Genomic DNA, 18,587 nt, shown 5'->3' on the forward strand with positions numbered 1-18,587 from the left:
TTACGCACTCTGGCGAAAAACGACCGCGCAATTTTGGGTACAAAAAAAAAAAGTTGAAAATGGTTTTAATGTATTGTGTCTGATTTTTCGGGGGGCGGTATGGATGTGTGAAGTGTTTTAAACATCGCATGCGGTCGCAGCAGGAAGTTTTTTACGTTTTTTAAAATTGCATTTTTACAACACAAAAATATACTTGCACCCATTTTAATGTACCCCCAATTTACGTGGAACAGTAATTTCCTGGCAAAAAATTTTTTTGTATCATTTTCAACTTTTTTTATTTCTTTTTCACCCAAAATTGCACGGTCGTTTTTCGCCAAAGTGCGTAACTTACGAAATTTTTGGGGGGTCATTTATCATTAGGGGGGGTGTCCAAAGGGTTCTGAAAGAAATCCCCACATTTTCAGCTAATAATAGGGATTTGCATTTTTTTTCGCCTGGTATGGGATGGAGAAAACTTTTCTCCAGTTTTTTTTCGCCAATTGCGTCTTCGCCTGTTCTTTGGTGAAAATATCGCTGTTTTTTGGGCAAAAAACAGCAGTTGTCGTCTATGGCAAAAAAATGCAGTTTTCGCCGCTAATTGAATACGGCCCTAAGTATTAATGCTTATTCTACTGTATACATTTTCTATGAGGAAGTGAAAGAGTCAGGAATATGGAGTAGTAGAATATATTATATGCTGTAAACCGTCATGTCAGAAGACGCAGAATGAAATATTGTTTTATTCCTTTTAGCTACCATTTATGTTTATGCATTTCCTAGCAGTAGTATGTCTTTTTTTTCTCCAATTGTGAGATTAAATATTTCTTTGAAGTAGAACTAGAGAAGCTATTTTTATTATTCAGTAAACATTGGTCTTCTATTTCTAAAGACGCTTAAAGATTCATTTATATTTAACTGCAAGCATTTTCAATGTCATTAAAATGTAACTCGCTTCATTTAATGTTTTTATGGGAAACCAAACAATAACTCCCTTTAATATTCTAATTACTGCTGAACTATAGAACTGTATTTTTTATTCTGCGAAACTGAACTATGATATCCAAACCAGATAAAACACCAAATTAGAAATAGCCTGAGTGGAAGACACTTACCTGTGCAGTGAGGGTGTCCAGAGCTGCCAGGGCAGACTCCAGAATAGGCAGAGCTTGAGCCAGATCACTGTCACATTCATCCTTGATTGCTTTGGCAGCCATTGCTTGTTCATTAGCCACTGCTTCATCAGCTTTTACAATCTTCTCAGTTTTGGCCACCTCAATTGATTCTCTCTCAATGACAACCATCATCTCATCCACCTCTCTGCTAGCAACAATCAGCTGTGGCTGGAGAGCCTCTAACTCGCCTTGCATGATAGCAACTTGTGATGAAGCTGATTCCAGTTTCTCTAAACCCACTTCGTATCTTCTCTTCATTTTCAAAACTTCTCTGTTAAGAAAAATAATAATAATGCAATGTATGTAGACCTGCAGCAATGTATCAATTATTAATTAGATAACAGCACATACTTTCGCATATCACTGTAATGGAGGACATTACTGGTCCTGCTGTACACATGTAAAGCCACATTTACAAGTAAGTACACATTACAGAGGGTATCGCTTTCGAGAGCTTTCAGTTTAAAATGTCAGGGAAACACAAGGATTGCTTTAAATGAAAAAGCCATTAAAGAAATATGCCACTTATAAGTAATTCAATAAATTATTCTACAATACAGAATGCCACTTACTTGGGGTTCAGTGTTCTTCCCAGTTTAGCAGGTTCCTGAAAGCTGTAACAAGCACACAGATCCCTCCTGGCTAATATTATCCCTTGCCAAATTCAAACAAAAAGCTTTGTTGCTAATGTCCCTGCACTTCACCATCATGTAAATGGTAACTATGCTGGGGAGGGGCATTGACAACAACACTATTATCAGGAATCTGTGGCAGTACCTATTCTGCAAGTGTGCAGAGTGGGTCCTGCTAAGACGCACGCAAGCCCTTGAATGCCTCTGCCTGATTGACAGACAGAGGCACATAAGGTGGGGGCAGGATCTGCCGGCGTTCCCATTTTCCGGGAGTGGCCAGCCCAGGGACTGCATGGACGTACGCAGACATCGATGTATGAGCTTCGCAATAACCAGCATAGCGTTGCCATGTCTTCCTATGGGACAAAAAAACCAGTGGCAGTCTCATTACTTTTCAACCAGCCCGTATATACAATTTGGTACAATATGTTTCTAGACAAAGATGAGATACAGTTTGTGACTTTAAATGAATGAATGATATGTACAGAATGTAAGCTGCCAGTTGAAGCCACAAAAAGTAGGTGGAAGCTCTAAGCATATAGCTGCCGGAAGTCACACATTCTAATTAAGGACTTGCAAAAACCATACTAATATAACTGAACGCCTTCTTTGCTTTATTGCATACAGCACATGGTAAATCCGATTAGTATCATGGTTACGAAACTGCAATTCCAGCATACAGGTAACTAGTATTTTGCTGCACTTTTTATTTGCACTTCTTTGTCACATATGCAATGTTTAACATGTGTAGCAAGTACAGTTGTTTTCATTAACATTTCTTTTATCTGATTTTATATATTCTGCAATGTTATAAATATGACAAAGTTTCAAAATAGTCTCCCACACATGATGACCCATTTAACCTGGGGCATGTTATTTCTCACACTAAAGCTGGGCAAGATAAAATGTCTGTCAGACCGACAGACATTTTATCTGGCAGCCTGCCAGCCGCAGATATCCGCGGCATACACTGTGAGATTTCTCTCACAGAGCATTAGCCGACATCTGCGCTCCGCCCCCGGGGGAGGAGACATTTCCCTGTTTCTTCCATGGGAAGGAACACGGGAAATATCTGTCTGTCGGCCGCGGCTGGGCATACACTGCCCAATGCGGCCAACAGTTACTAAAAAAATATCGCATGGGACGGGCATGCTGGACAATCTGGCATGCCCGACCGAGCAATATTTAACCCGCCCGTGGATATCGGGCGGATCGCCCCGATAATTGTAGAGTATATGGCCAGCTTAACTGCTGAATAAAATAAATCCTAACAGTGTTCTACACACTACTTAATTCACCTCAGGTTAAGTCAATTAGGAAACAAGTGAATACACCACCAGTAGTGGGGAATGTACTCTTGGTGAAATCAGTGAAGTTTTTTACTGGTTAAATCCAAAATATACCAGGTTAAAGGCTTAACTGTAAACAAACAAGGTCTATTAGTGCTTATCAACTGTGGATCATTAACCAGCAAACAAAAGATGATTGGAAGCACTTAAAATGTAATTTTATTAACCATTGTTTGCTTTGTTCTGGAAACAATGTCCTCCCTCTCTTGGGATGCCCTAGGCATGGATCTAGAGGCAGCTTTTACACAGCACATAAATAGAAATGAGGCTATAGACCTGTCTAATACCCCTTTCAGACCAACAACCTGGGAAATATCAACCCATGAATTTCCAGGGTTTTTGCCCGATCCTTGTACAGAGTACGGTCATGGACCCAAAACTTAGACCGGGGTTGTTTGTATTCACACATAGCAAAAATCTGGGTCGATACGCGTTCATGGGCAAAAACCCATGTGTGAATGGGGTATAAATCTGACAAATGTACAAAATTTCACAATTGTGTTCTACTGAAATAATTAGCACTTCACTGCCCATAGTAGAAACACACCAATCACAAAGGAACAACCGATAACCCATGACCATAATCACTGCCATTTCTTACTGACGGTACAAAAAGAAACCTTATGGGGAGTTTGAATGCATCTCTGTATGCAAGCACTATTAGCAAGACTCCCATAAGACAGACTATCTCTGTGCGCCCGCTAAGGCACCTCCCTGTCACCACTAAGGAACGTTCAATACATTTTGAAAACATTTCTAAGACTGTGCGGCTCCCGTGTGCCTCAGTCACAACTCCGACTTAGATGCATGCTTAGAGGAAAGAAATCGCTACACTACGTCTGAAGTCGCCGCTGAGTCTGACTCAGAAACAAGCCCTTAATGTTTTAGAGTTTTCATTTAATAGGGAAATACACATTAGCTACTATCAGTGGTGGCCCTACCTGTTCTTACACCCGGTGCGGTTAGGGGTAGGCAGCCTTGTAGTGCACGCGGTGAAGCCGCGTGCCGGCAAAATAGGGGACTTGACCTCGCGGGTGGTGGCATGTCCCGAACCCCCGTTTTTGTCACTCCGGGGGTACTGGAGATGCGGACTGCCCCCGGAGACCAGTTTGTTTTGCAGTATCAGCTCCCTCACTGTGTCGGGAGCCGAGTGCTGCCACAGTGTAGCACCCAGCTCCTATCACTGAGGAATAGTCGGCACTTTGGTATCACCGCTCGGCGGGTGACATCTGGGTCCGGTCCGCACCCCCTTTGTGATGCCACTCACTACTATGATTGAATTAGAAATAAAAAACCACAAAAATGTATAACTCTACTACTTATATACAAAACCAAACAAACAAATAAATTGTGTTAAAATAAGCAATGAAAATCATATAATACATATGAGCAATTATTGAAAAAAGCACCTAATAGCTTCAGTGGTGAATCCACAATCGGCCAATCAGTAGCAGGTAGATAGTTCTGGCAAATGCCATCCTTGTATACAGTAATTGCACCTGCCCCAGATACCCACAACTGATAAAATGATCGTCATATATGCATCTCTGTCTGGGTCTGCATCTGTTCTGCAATCTGTTTTGTTGGCTTGCACAGAACCCATTTGCCTGTTTTACACTACATAAACTGGACTATAATGGAGCATTTGCTCCTAAGTCTCTCAAGTGGATATTTGACTCTCTCCTACTCAGCTGTGTTTACTGCACACTTGGAATACATACGATATGCTGATAATGTCACTTTCAGCAGCAGTATGACGACACCACAAAGCAGACAAGGTTAAATGCTAAAGGTAAAAGTTAAAACCTTTTATCTGTACTAGGAGTATACCTTTACACGTGTTGCTTTAGGTAGCATATAACCTTGTCGGCATTGTGGCGCTGGCATACTGCTGCTGACAGTGACTCTGTAGACATAATGACTGCATCCCGCACAGTTTCCCTGCTTTATTCACAATGCGGTATACAATGCTTAGTATGACAAGATTACGCAGAGCACTCACACCTCGTGTAATGTTATAGCTTTGTAGATGCAATTTACATTAGACAATAACAGTAACTTATTTTTGGATTGACATCCTTTCAAATGCCTGTTTTAACTGGAATAAACATTGCTGTATGATAAACATCTGAACTTCACTCAAATAGTAGTTTGACACGTTTTTTGTCACTCAAATTATTACTGCAGTTGGTGACTGTAAATTTTCTGTAAAGCATTACAAAGCCTCAAATACACATGTTGTCAGTACAATATAAACCCAAAATAGGTGGTTACGGAAATAACAGTTATTTAGAATTGAAAGCACAACAACAACAAAAAACAAAACAAAAAAAGTCCCAAAATAAAGTTAGCAAATGTATTCCCCAGCAATAGAGAGACATCATGGTGACATTGAGAGTAGACACAGACCCTGTCCTACAGGGCTCCCAGAAAATGAGGGCGACACACCCCCGTTTTTCAGAGCAGAGACCGACACCACCCCAAACCCGTCCCCAAACAGCTGCAACCTGTCAATTCTTTTTTTATTCTGGTGTTGCACTGTGATAAATATGCTGTATTGATGTAACAATACATATATACACACACACACACATATATATATATATATACATACATACATACATCAGTGGCGTAACTAGGGTATTTGGAGCCCATGGCAAATTTGAAAATGGAGCGTTCCCCCCCCGTGCTGGCGGCAATGTGTGTGTTAGCACAGTCTGAGCCCGCCTGCCACCCTCCTCCTGGCGCTATTGGGCAAGCACTCAGGGGGAGGGAAGGGGCTCAGCTGTGCAACACAGGACCGGCGCTGGGAAGCCTAGCGCCGGTCCTGGCTAACTAGGGCGGGCCAGCACCATGGCTTCGGGCCCCCCCCCCGCGCCGCCGGTCCCACGGCGCCCAGGGCACGCACCCCGCTCGCCCTGCCCTAGTTACGCCACTGACATACATACATACACACAAACATACATACTTGTTATGTAATTAAAAAAATAGATTTTTTGTTAGAGGAATTGAAAGTGAAATGAAGTGTGGCTGATATAATTATGAATATTGCTTGTAAAAATGGCCATAATTAGCCTGACTGAGCTGAATTATAGCAGCAGGTGGGACAAGCGTGTATTTATTTCCTTAGCATGTTGTCCTGTATATAGGATAGGCATGACATCATATTGATGGCATTTCATATACAAACAGATCATATGAAAATGGCTGAAAGAAACAGATACATTCATGGTGACAGATTGTAATGAAAGGAACTGCAGGTATAAAATTATATGCGATATCGTTTCTGCTAATGAGCCCACTGAAGACTTGGAACTACCAATTACTGTGTACTGTAGAAGGCTTTTGGCCTAGAGACACAAAAGTATCCAACAGGTCTAGTAATAAATACTTACGATCGTTTTTTTTCCAGTAATGTTTTAAATGTAGAGATTAGTTCCAAATAAGATGTAGGTGTCACATAATTATATCTCTGTAGCTCTGTGCGAAACTTCTCGGATAGGTTAATAGTGGATGTGTGGAAGCATTTACACATGTCAATGCAGCCATTTCTGATCTCTTCTGACATTTCAATATCTTCCAAAAAACGTGTAGCAACAGCTTGGAGAGCATCTTCTGGCCAGGACTAAGTAAATAATGATTGAAAAATAGAAGTTCAACTAGTCCAAGTTTAAAGAGTCAGTGTAGTACAAAATAACATTTCATAGAATTTTAGCAGGAAAAAAAAATATCCAGTGTAACATTTTCTTTCTGTTAACAGAATATGTTTTACTAATGAAAGCTAGGACCCCTTAAAGCATTGGGCCTGATTCGGATTTGTACGCAAAACCCAATACCCGTTCTGCGCATGTGCAGAACAGGTTCTACGTGATCGTTCGCAGACAGGGGCGTTTTAAGAGAGGAGAGGGCCCATGTGCAGCCTCTGTTTGGGCCCCCTCCTCTCTGGCAGCACAGAAGATTCTGGCTTAATGCCATAATCTACTGCGCATGCGTGGGTCTCCGGGAAAATGGCGCCTGCTCCATATTCCCGAGGACATCTTTTCTGCGCATTCACGAGTTACCGGTAAAATGGAGCAGCAATTTTCGCTGTGATTTTTGCTGCTCTGGCTCGGCGCTGCAGAGCAGCACTCAGAAGACTTTGGAAAGGTGAGTATAAACTAAATATGGGTGCAAGGTGTGCAGTGTGGGCCCCCCTGGACTCAGGGGCCCGTGTGCACTGCACACCCTGCAGACATTATAAATACGCCCATGCTCGCAGACCTCCCTTAGCTGCAGCAAGTTTGGCATACTGTGGCATTTGGGGGGGGTGGAGCGGGGGCGGCAACCAGGACCGTTATACAAAATAGGGGTATGTCATCCCCGTTTTGTAGGCGTGCCGAGCCCAGGGTCGGATTTGTCAGGCGCAGAATTCCTAGACCCGGCAGAGGAAGTAAGCTTCAGCTTAAGCAGACAGGCCGAGAGCAGCGATCATCGCGATGGTGATCTGACGCTACACTCTGATAGCATATGCATGCAGGAGGTGTCTATTTCCTACAGACATGTTCTGCTGCATTTGTATTTTACGTATACGCTTCCCTCCCTCTGCGCAATACTGTACAAATAGGAATCAGGCCCATTAACCGGTACTCAATAAATTAGCAAAAGTGTATGTTTTATCTAAACTAAAGAGATCTATGCTAGTGAGTCACTAGTTCTAGCCCCTCTGGTGCTGATTCAGAGTCACTGTCTGCTGCGACCGCATTAGTGTTTTTTGCCATAGTTAAGTCTGCAACTTTATGCTAATGCTAGTATAAGCCCTTCCCTGGTGTATAAGCTACTTTGTGCGTCTTTAGCCACAACAATTTTTTACATCTTTGGACACAGCCATCAGTCGCACAATGGAGACTTGCACCAGCCTCAGGTGCAGATATTGCGTCAGAGAATGGTCTTCAGTGAAAGCAATTAGTGTCTGAAAGTGTCTGAATTCACCACCAGTTATGCTACACGCTTGAGACACTCCCAGAACATGACTATAAGACAATGCATCTCTGTGCATCTGCATAGCCACCTCCCAGTCACTGCCCAGCACAAATCCAATACATGTCACACACTGTCCCTCTCAATCGATACTGTGACACTGTGTGTAGAACGCATGCGCCGCAGGAGGTTTTAGAGATTTTTGCGCATCCGCATTAGCAAAAACTTGCTCAACTCCATGGACATTGGCATTATGTGCGACTCAGAATCAGGCCGCTGTGTATATTCATTCTCACTATACTCACAAACACTTTGTGAGTGGGCAGATATACCTTTACTATATCTAATGCATTTCCTTCATTATGTTATTAGCCAGATTAATTTATTACTACCAGGAATCAAAGTTTTACCTGGAACCAATCAATTGTACAGCAGTTAACAAGGGCAGGAAACTTGCGGAGTCTGTTACGGAATGCATCGCCTATAGGGCTCATGGCAAGCACAATGTGAAGTTGATCACGGCAACGGTCAATAAACAAGTTAAAAAGAGCAAGGGGGCTGCCATCAGTTTGCTTTGATTTATCTTGCTGCCGGTCTATCTGTCGCATCCTTTCACAAATTTCTTGTTTCTCATCAGGTGCAAAGAGATTGGGAACCTCTCCCGCATTTAGCAAATTGTTAATGTCTTCTAAAAATGACTCCTTCTTAATCTGGGTGTCGGTAAAAAGAAAGACGCCTTGCATTTCACCCTCTGTGGATTGTCTTAGAATTTGCTTCAGGTCCTCCCGCCACTCAGTATTACCATAGCTCTTTGAAATTTCAACTTGGAAAAGTCTATGATCAGCCATATGGACAGCTAATCGTGTGACAGATTGACGTCCACTTCCCCCAACACCAACTAGAAGGGCATGGCTACGAGGCTGCTTCAAGATACGCGAGATTCTGCATATGTGTTCAATTGCAAATCGGAACAAAACCAAATTCATTGGTTTTTTGCTAATGTTGTTGAATTCTTCCAGATGGTTTTCTACAACTAAACGCAGTTTATCAACATTGTCTATTTCTTTGTAATTTGTGTCTTCCCTCTTAAGGTCATGAAAATCGCAGAACATTAAACTACGCAAGTCATCCTCCTCCACCTTTCGATCACTATTAAAATCTAGGTGTTTAAAAAGTTGATGGAAGTCTTCTCTCATGTGAGTTTTTACAACGTCCTCAATATATCCAACAAGCCAAGCTCGATCTGGATTATCCACAAGGCGATCATAGTAAACTCGAAGGACCTGTAGCAAAGAAACATAAAAAAATGATAAAAATATTTCTAAGATGCTGGATTTATATACAAGTATTGTACCATTTTACACTGCTTTTGACACAAAGACTTCAGTGGGTACTAGGTCACTTAAGTTCCTCAACATTAGTCAGCAAGTAAGCATATCAAAGAAAAATGACATACAGATGTGTCCTCATACATCTAGCCTCCGTGCCCTGCTGTGGCGTGACTAGGTAGTGCCGAGCGTCTTTTCGTGCGACTTTTTACCTTCAAAGGTGTCTTATTCACACAGCGATGTGAGTAGGTAGCACAAGCAGCTTCTGTTGATCAAAATGATATGCGGCATGCCTATGTTCTGTGTGTGACTGCAGGTGTATCTGCATGTGAAACCCTACATTACAGGGTAAGCGGCTGTAACACTGTAACGTAGCATTTCGCATGCAGATACACCTGCAGTCACACACAGAACATAGGCATGCTGCATATCATTTTAATCAGCTGCTTGTGCTAAATATCCGAATGTGAAGGTAAAAAGTCGCACGAAAAGACAATCGGCGCTACCGAGTCACACGGAGCTTTCGCGACTTGTAGCACACGGAGGATAGATATATGTGGACACATCCGTATTGAGATATATTGTATTGAACACATTGAAACATCACAGTAAATTTATAAATAAAAATTAATTTGAAGTATTCAGTGTACCAGTATATCTAAATGTAAAATATACAACCAATAACAGTCATAGACCATTCAATTAAAATAACATTAAGAACCAATAAGTCTAATTTGGGAGGACAAACATAGTGTATGGAAAAGACTGATCAGCTGGAACTGCTATAGGTCCCTTCAGTGAGGTGGTAGGGAAATGTACAAACAAACCCACCACTCTGGGTAAATTATGCAGTTACAGTACTCCACAGGTAGATTCTGTATTCAGCACAAAGTCATATTCAGGGTTGCGGGTTAATTAAACCATTAAACAATTAATTAAAGAAAAGTGCTTATTGAAAAAAAAAATGTAAATGATAAAACACAGGTAACATTGCAAAACTGAAAATTCCTTGATGTATTTCACTGCTACCCCATAATTTCGACAAAAGCATCATTTTATTCAATACTACTAATTCAGTCAAAATGACAAACAGAAGGCCGGTCTATCTGTGTACACAGGTCATGGGTCATACGCACATGTAATAAATGAGACTTTCCTTCTGATGTAGAAACTTAGTAAAAATGCATAACATTTCAATTGTTTATTATAAACAAGAGCAAACACATATACTGGGCATACACTGCCAGATAAAATGTCTGTCAGACCGACAGACATTTTATCTGGCCGGCTGCCAGCCGCAGATGTCCGCGGCATACACTGTGAAAGAAATCTCACAGTGTATAGCCCGACATCCGCGCTCCGCCCCCGGGGGAGGAGACGATATCGGGCGGATCGTCCCGATAATTGTAGCGTGTATGGCCAGCAGCGATACATCACAAAAAATCATATGTCACAATATGCAAAATTAGGTATTACTGCTGACAGGGTGTCAAGCGCTTTACTGGGCCCCAGTGCTTGAGGGCCATGACTTTGCAGTGGATAGCTTAAAGGAGGGCTTGACTGCATCATCCTCCCATATAATTATTTGCCCTCAGGGAGGACTGTGCCCAAGAACCTTCTACCCACTTTCCCCCTCTCCCTGGGTGTTGAAAATGTTATCCAGTTGCCTGCCCTGTTGGAATGACAGGGAGACTGCCAGTAGGTAGGCTAAGATACCAGACAGGATCGATCGCAGGGAACAGCAGCCGAATGCCAAGCCAATCTGAAGGTGTACCTGGGAAAGTCTGGCAGGAGGAAATGGGGTATGGCCTTGGAGTCGTGCAAGTGGCGTAAATATTCCTAATAAGTGGGACATAAGGATGTGGGGCTAGTGAGCAAACAGAGTCCTGTAGGGGGGAGGAATCACTGATTAAATGAGCTAGGGTGTTTCAAAGAATGGATAAAAGTATTTTATTGATAGTAGTTACAGACAAGGTGTACAGTGCACTTTGCTTTTGTCAGTCTTCTATTGTCTGTTTTAGTACCCCATAAAACTCTGCTTAAAACTAATAAATAAAGTTCATAAAAGGAATATTAAATGGTGTGCCAGCCAATTATAAGGACTGACTGTAGAAAACATACTGTAAACAAACCCCTCTGGTGGCATGCGCACAGCAGTATGGGTTTCACCTGGTGATCCTGGGTGCCAATAGATATGCCCCATGGGTGCATTTAGACAAGCCCAATGGGTGGAGCAGGACACGCATCCTAGACTGTCATTACCGCACAGCCATCTCCCTGAAATGATTTTTCAAAAGTAGGAAAGTATGTGATATACTAAATATTGATTTAAATAAACAGAATAAAAATACAACAGGAGATATGAAAATGAAAAGAAATGTAGGGTTGTTGTATTTGGCTACCTCATGTTTCCAAGTAATGTTAGAGACACCCTGTTGTGCCAATACTGTAACATAGACTAATAAGCAGATTGCATATTTGAGCCAGCTTTAGTATTATAAAAGTTCAGCAGTACCTTGAACACAGGCATCAATGCCCAACAAATACATAAATCTAGATGTATTTATCTATTTAAAAATTGCAGTAGGAAACTACATAAGATATTATCTGATAAATATCCAAACAAGCAGTGCTCAATTGGACAACAGCATAATCACACATAAAATAAAAATGATAATATACATACACACTTCACCAACTGATAATATATTCCCGATAATTTGTAATAATTGGTGAATTGTGTGTATATATATATATTATCATTTTTATTTTATGTGTGATTATGCTCTTGTTTTAACAATTGTATTACTATGAAGAATAAAGCACCCCAGATTTCTATGTCCTGTATATAAACATGGTTGAGCAATTACAGACTTTTAAAATGAATTACCTCATGTACCCATAGACGTTTAATCAGCAAGGGAGAATCTGATGTTTCAGGACGCGACAAGCAAATCCCTTGAATTACTCGAGAGAAGTCACGAAGATTGAATAAATAGTGGGACTTTGTAGGAGTTGGCAATAGATTCTTCATTGCTTCTTTATACACTGCCATAGTACTGTGTATAATTTGTGGTGTTAGGACAGTATATTCACTGGGAAAGTTATACCTAAAATGCAAGGAAAAAAAAGGTGTAGATTTTTTTTTATTTTTTGTTAAAGAAACATACTAAAGACAATTTAGTCATATGTTCAGCACAATTACAATGGTAAATGGAAAGTTCATTAAATGTTTATACGGATGCTTTAATGTCCCATGGTTTATTAAGCAAAAGGAAAATGTAAGAAAGGACTTGAAAAAAATTCTTGACAAAATAAAAAATCTAGAACTTGCCATAAAAAGTCAGAGGGCATACAGACAAGTTAGCTCCGTCTAGAAAAAAACAGAGAACTTTCCTGAACTGGACCATTTTTAGAAGCTCTTTTATAGAGAACTTCAAGAGACCTAGGGGCCTATGTTTCAAGCTGTTTTTTTCCATAAAACTATGCAGAAACTGCAGTTTCTGTATCATTTTATGTACTGTTCCTATGTACTATGGCACAATGCAGGAGATTTCCCAGAAATCTCCGGCAAAGTGCTAATTAGCACTTCAGATCGCAGTCCCCATTATTATCAATGGTGAGTATGATCTGAATCCTATATACTAAACTTCGAAAAGTGAAGTTTAGTTCTGTTAGTTTACACCATCTTCATATGGTGTAAACTAGTATAAGCTTATGTGGGCTCCAGGAGCAGGAGAGAGATCTTTCTATTTCTCTTTCGCCATCCCGAGCCGGCTCCGGATGCTGACACTGTGCACATGCGCAGTGTCAGCTTCCCTGGAAAAGTCTTTCACTTCTGTGAAAGACTTCTACAATTTGCCGGGGATATAACTCGCAGGGATAGCGGTTACTGCAGCCGCTGTCCCCGCGAATTCCCTTTTGTACATAGCGGGGATATTTTCATTAAAAATGAAAATATCCCCGGCGATATGAATAAATGATAATCGCAGCTGGTCTGCGATTATTAGTACATAGACCCACTAGTGATACAAAAAAGTAAAAAATAGCAGGAATTACAGGGTTTAGCTGATAGACATAATGTGAGTTAAGGACATATTAAAGTACCCTTACCAAAGGACCAATTTCTCAGGAAGCTACCTAAGACTGGAATCCTAAAGGCTGCTCCTGGCTAGAAGATTTATGTCTATCAACTAAACCCTGTAATTGCTGAAAGAAAACTTTTCTAACAAACTGCAGCCAGTTCAAATATTTTAGTTTAAAAATTGAATGTTCTTCATCTAGTTTCACCAAGACTCTTGGCACTATATGTAAAAATTTCAACTTGACATTTAGCATGATTAAGGTAATTTAAAACTATTACTAATAAGCTGTTAAATGTAATTCTTAATGATCATACTGATTACACGGATTTATAAAATGAATCCTTTTTTTTTTTTTTAAATCAACACGTTAGAAAAAAAAAGTACCCTCATGCTAATAGATTCTTGATCAAAACCATCTAAAAAAAAATCTTTGGAAAAGGAGCAATATTTGGAAACACCCGTGGATGCATATTTCTCTATGGAGTATCCACAATGCTAAATATCATATGTCCAGTCCGCAAACCAGACTTGCATACAACTCTGAATTGACCACTCTGCTTGAGAAAGGCCCTGAAATGCTGCAAAGTAAGAAGACAGAAAGAGCATAACATGTTTTACACATTTACAAAGAGAGTACATGTGTAAAATAAATGCATATACGGTTCTGAAATAATTTAGCCTTTCTGCTTTTATTAGAGATTTGGAATTCATTTACCTTATTGAAAGATGCCACTCTAGTATCCTGGAGAATATTGTGTACATAGAGTTGTTATCAAATTCATTAATTGTTATAGTGTTGAAATGCCTTAGGAATCTGGGTGTTATGACATTCCTTCCACCTCCTATACAGCAGGAAATTGTAAGAAAACAGTATAAGCAAATATAATTCTACATATCACAAAATCCCAAATTCCCTTGTAAGGTGACTTGATCATATTATATCATATGCAGCCCTGTGCTACCACAGGCTGCCATGGTATGTCCTGTCAAATAGATAGGTCTTCACATGAAACTAAATGTTTTGATGTTCTGTAACCATATTTACTACTCTCTACATCAAAGCTCAGAGATTTTTTTTTATTTGTTTTAACACTGATAATAACCAAAAAGATCTACAATCTATAAGGGTCAATTTACGAAGTGGAGATAAGTCAAATCCCCAGTGAAAATGATGGAGAAAAGCTCTGCCTGCTTCTCACAATTTAACAAGAGACTAACCATGGACAAATCACTGATTTCTCCTGTGGTATTTCATTTTCCAGCACCACCATAGGCAAATGAAGTACCACAGGAGTATCACCATAGGCCTCCATGGTGATAATGGACTTACCTAATTTACGAAGTGGCTTTGCTTTTTGTAACAAACTAATGCCATCTCAGCTTTAACCAGTAATGGAGACCAGTGAAGCCTGAGGGTCTATGCGGTATTCCCACAGGGTGAAATAACTATGCCCCGGAGTGATAATTAGTGGTGGTACAACAGTCTCTATCTCTATGTTTAAGCAGCGAAACAGATAGTTAATTACCATAGAGATATAGCTAGTCATCATAAATAGGATCCCAGTATAAACCTGTATAGATAGTTACCATGTTGTTAGCATGTCATAGTTCAGACATATAGTATATCATCGATATGTATATCATGGGCAACAAGCTTTCCCACATACAGCAACCAAATACTTCATGTGGAAATGCAGTGCTAGCAAGGAAATACTTAATCAATTAATACAATTCATAAATGAGGGCTAAATGGACATTTTAGGTGATAAAAGGAAAAGTAGAAACCACTAAAAGATAGGACTTTTAGATTTTTTTTGCAGATGTGTAACTTTTTTCATGGACCACTCATATATATATATATATATATATATATATATATATATATATATATATATATATATATACAGTAAGATCATACAAATCACAATTGTTTATTTTGTTACTGTAATGAATCCCAGGGAGACTCTCTTCGAAGGGAGACTATAGTCCTGAGGATATTAGAGTGATGGTGTCAACCAAAGGATAATGCAGCTATATCCCATGGCTGGAAAAGTTTGACAAGGTGGAGACCTGGTGGTCATGGAGCAGCCATGATGGCCGAAGATATTCCAGGATGCAGAGCAGTGGAGATAATGCTGATGTTGATTAGGTCCACTCAGATGCAGCAATGCGGATAAGGCCGCCGGGAAGTGGTGCGGCAAATGTGGTGACTGGAGACGCAGAGCAGCGGAGATTGTCATGAGGATTTGGTTGTCCACTCAGACGCTGCACTGCGGTAAATACTTCTGGGAAGTGGTGCGGCAACTGTGATGGCTGTAGACGCAGAGCGGAGATCGCTGCGATGTTTCGGCTGAGTACACTCAGATGCTGCACTGCAGTTAATGCCGCTGGGAAGTGGCGCGGCAGCTGCAGTAGCTGGAACCACTGTACTACGGAGATAGCCAAGATGTAATGCTGGAACCTCAGACGCTATAGTGCGGACTGGGCCATCAGGACGTTACTCGACACAAGACACAATAGACTCAGGGCTGGGGATGCTGGAAGAACACAATGAAAGATAACAACTCTATGGAACCGGAAACACGTGTAAGACACTATCACCGGCATCCGAGCAACACAACAGCAGGAAAGAAAAAAGAAAGAAGAAAATTCAGTCCCGGCAGAGAATGGGAGGACTTCATGAGTTGACAGCATGTCGTCTCCGTCTCCTAGCAACTGGCCTAAGAAAATCACCAGGAGCACCGTTGTCCAACAAAACGTGGCCGTGGCTTGTGACAGTTACCCTGGGATCTCTTCCAGCTTCCCCAATCTTTATCCGCTTTAGTATATGTTAACATTTAATTTGAGACATGTAGATGGTTGCAAATTATGACCATAGTAAATATACCCCTCAGTGTTTGTTGGAACAACATTATGAATTATCTAAACCAGACTTAAGGTTCCATATGGTTTAGCATAGTATCAATCCTTCGAGAAAGATAAAGTAGAGAAGTTGACTATAGCAACCAATCAGCTTCTAGCTCTCATTTTATAGACTGTGCTAGATAAATGATAGCTAGAAGTTGATTGATTGCTAAGGAGAACTTCTCCACTTTGTTTCTCAAAAGTTTGGGGATGAAAAGTGACAAAAGATACAGTTCTTGAATAATCCTTCCTATAAATTGCTTTACCTGCTGGTCCCATAGCACATACGATTTGTAGGTCAATTAGCTTGATCATCGAACAATCTTTTAGATCATACCAGTTCCAATGGTCTAACCACTGACGAAGCAATTCTACAGGCGGCTGAGCGCCATATACCTCTCGGGCTGGCATGTTCACATCATCCACAAATACAACCTATAAATAAATACATAATTACATAACTATAGAAAATGCATTTGTCAAGTCACAATCTAAACATACAGTGAGGCTTCCCAGTTATATCATCCCAGTAAAATTATGATTGAGAGGCTTGAAAAGGTAAATAGAAGTTTTCTGTTTTTCTGTTTGTTTTTATTTAGTTTTAAATGTAAAAACACTTAAAAGCTGGGTACACACCTGAACAACAGTGCAACCAATCGCTGTGACGAGCAATGTAAGGATACACAGTACGCATCGTACACACTGCATGATCCGGCGTGCAGTGGCACAATGTATTGTTACATGCTGCATGTAACAGCACCGCGTTGTTCATTGCACTGTCCCATCTGATGTGCAGCACAGCAGATGTGACAATGCAATGAGCAACCATCAGGAACGATAGATTAGTTGTACACACATTACGATTGGTAAAATATATTTTTCCGATCCGCATCGGAATAATGTATGGTACGATGGATGGTATAGTGTGTACCCAGCTTTAGAAAATAAATTACTAAAGCTATGCAATGAATTATATACAACTAAGTACATCAATAACTGCATGTAAAAGAACCAGGAGGACAAGGAAGACATTTGCAAGAGGCATCAGCTGCCTTAGGTACCTGGGTTCACATTTGAATCAGGCACGTTAACCAACACTAGTTTATTATTTTTTACACGAATCTCTTTATACGATACGTTGCATCTGGCATGCTGTGAATTACTACTGATGTTTTATATTGCAGCCGAGCTGATTAAGCTAGCGGAAGCAAGCATTTCACCCATTAACCCTCCTGGGCGTGTGCGCACACACACTCACACACATTCTGAAACAGACAAAATTTCCAATTTATCCATATATTCCTTTATAGTTTTCTATTCTGCAAGCACCATCACCCAAGTATCTAAACCAGTGGTTCCCAAACTGTGCGCCGTGGCACCCTGGGGTGCCTCAGTTCACTTGCAGGGGTGTCTCAGGTTGGTGGTCCAAGTGCAAACCTACCACCACCACATAAATTAACCTAAGGATGACAGGTCAGCACAATTTACTTGACTTTACTAAATTTTTTCAGAATTTCTCAACAACAAACGTTTGGTTTAGGGGGTACCATGAAAACAATGCTGATACTCTAGGGCGCCATGGTTCTAAAAAGTTTGGGAACCTCTGATCTAAACCATTGAATGACAATTATTATTGTACAATTATTTATAAAATGAATATCTACTATCCATTTGACCCCTGCTCAAAATAACTTGCCACCCAATGATAAATGGTCCACTTTGGTTAGCCTGCTACATGTTACCTGAACCAAGAGCCGGCTGACACCGTGGTTCTAGGTGCTAGGTTTCAGGGGGAAGATTCCCAAATTCTCTTTAAGAAAGAGGTGGCATGTATTATTGAGAAATGACAAATCTATTACTATGCTTTTCAGATTACATTGTTAACTATCACTAATGGGGTGAAAAAATTAAGAACTGCCTTAAATCAGATTACCCAATAAATATTGAAATCAATATTAAGTGATTATACAAATATGCCCATCATTATTTACTTTAATTCACTTTTATAGTATTTTCAATTACAAAACGTTTTGTAATACTTTATTATTTTCCATTTTTAATCGTAATAACATACACCACATTATTTTAACTATCAGAAACAAAACTGATCACTTTAATCCATATACCAGTGGTTTCCATTTGCACCTCTATCGTATAACTCATGTTTTCTTTGAATAAT

The 18,587-nt window shown here is 40.3% G+C and overlaps 1 protein-coding gene across 1 annotated transcript in view; it reads right to left on the reverse strand.

Moving 5' to 3' along the window:
- DNAH7 (dynein axonemal heavy chain 7) overlaps positions 1–18,587 on the reverse strand; it is a 482,851-nt gene that overhangs the window by 230,501 nt on the left and 233,763 nt on the right. Inside the window, exons 35-40 of the mRNA XM_088451023.1 lie at positions 16,675–16,843; positions 14,220–14,346; positions 12,310–12,529; positions 8,502–9,374; positions 6,531–6,760; positions 1,095–1,425 (exon numbers count right to left, since the gene is read on the reverse strand). Of these exons, the coding sequence (XP_088307149.1) occupies positions 1,095–1,425; positions 6,531–6,760; positions 8,502–9,374; positions 12,310–12,529; positions 14,220–14,346; positions 16,675–16,843 (1,950 nt within the window). The remainder of the gene's footprint in view (positions 1–1,094; positions 1,426–6,530; positions 6,761–8,501; positions 9,375–12,309; positions 12,530–14,219; positions 14,347–16,674; positions 16,844–18,587) is intronic.

Source organism: Taudactylus pleione, unplaced genomic scaffold (assembly GCF_031769625.1).
Source record: "Taudactylus pleione unplaced genomic scaffold, aTauple2 ptg000536l, whole genome shotgun sequence".
Taxonomy (NCBI): domain Eukaryota; kingdom Metazoa; phylum Chordata; class Amphibia; order Anura; family Myobatrachidae; genus Taudactylus; species Taudactylus pleione.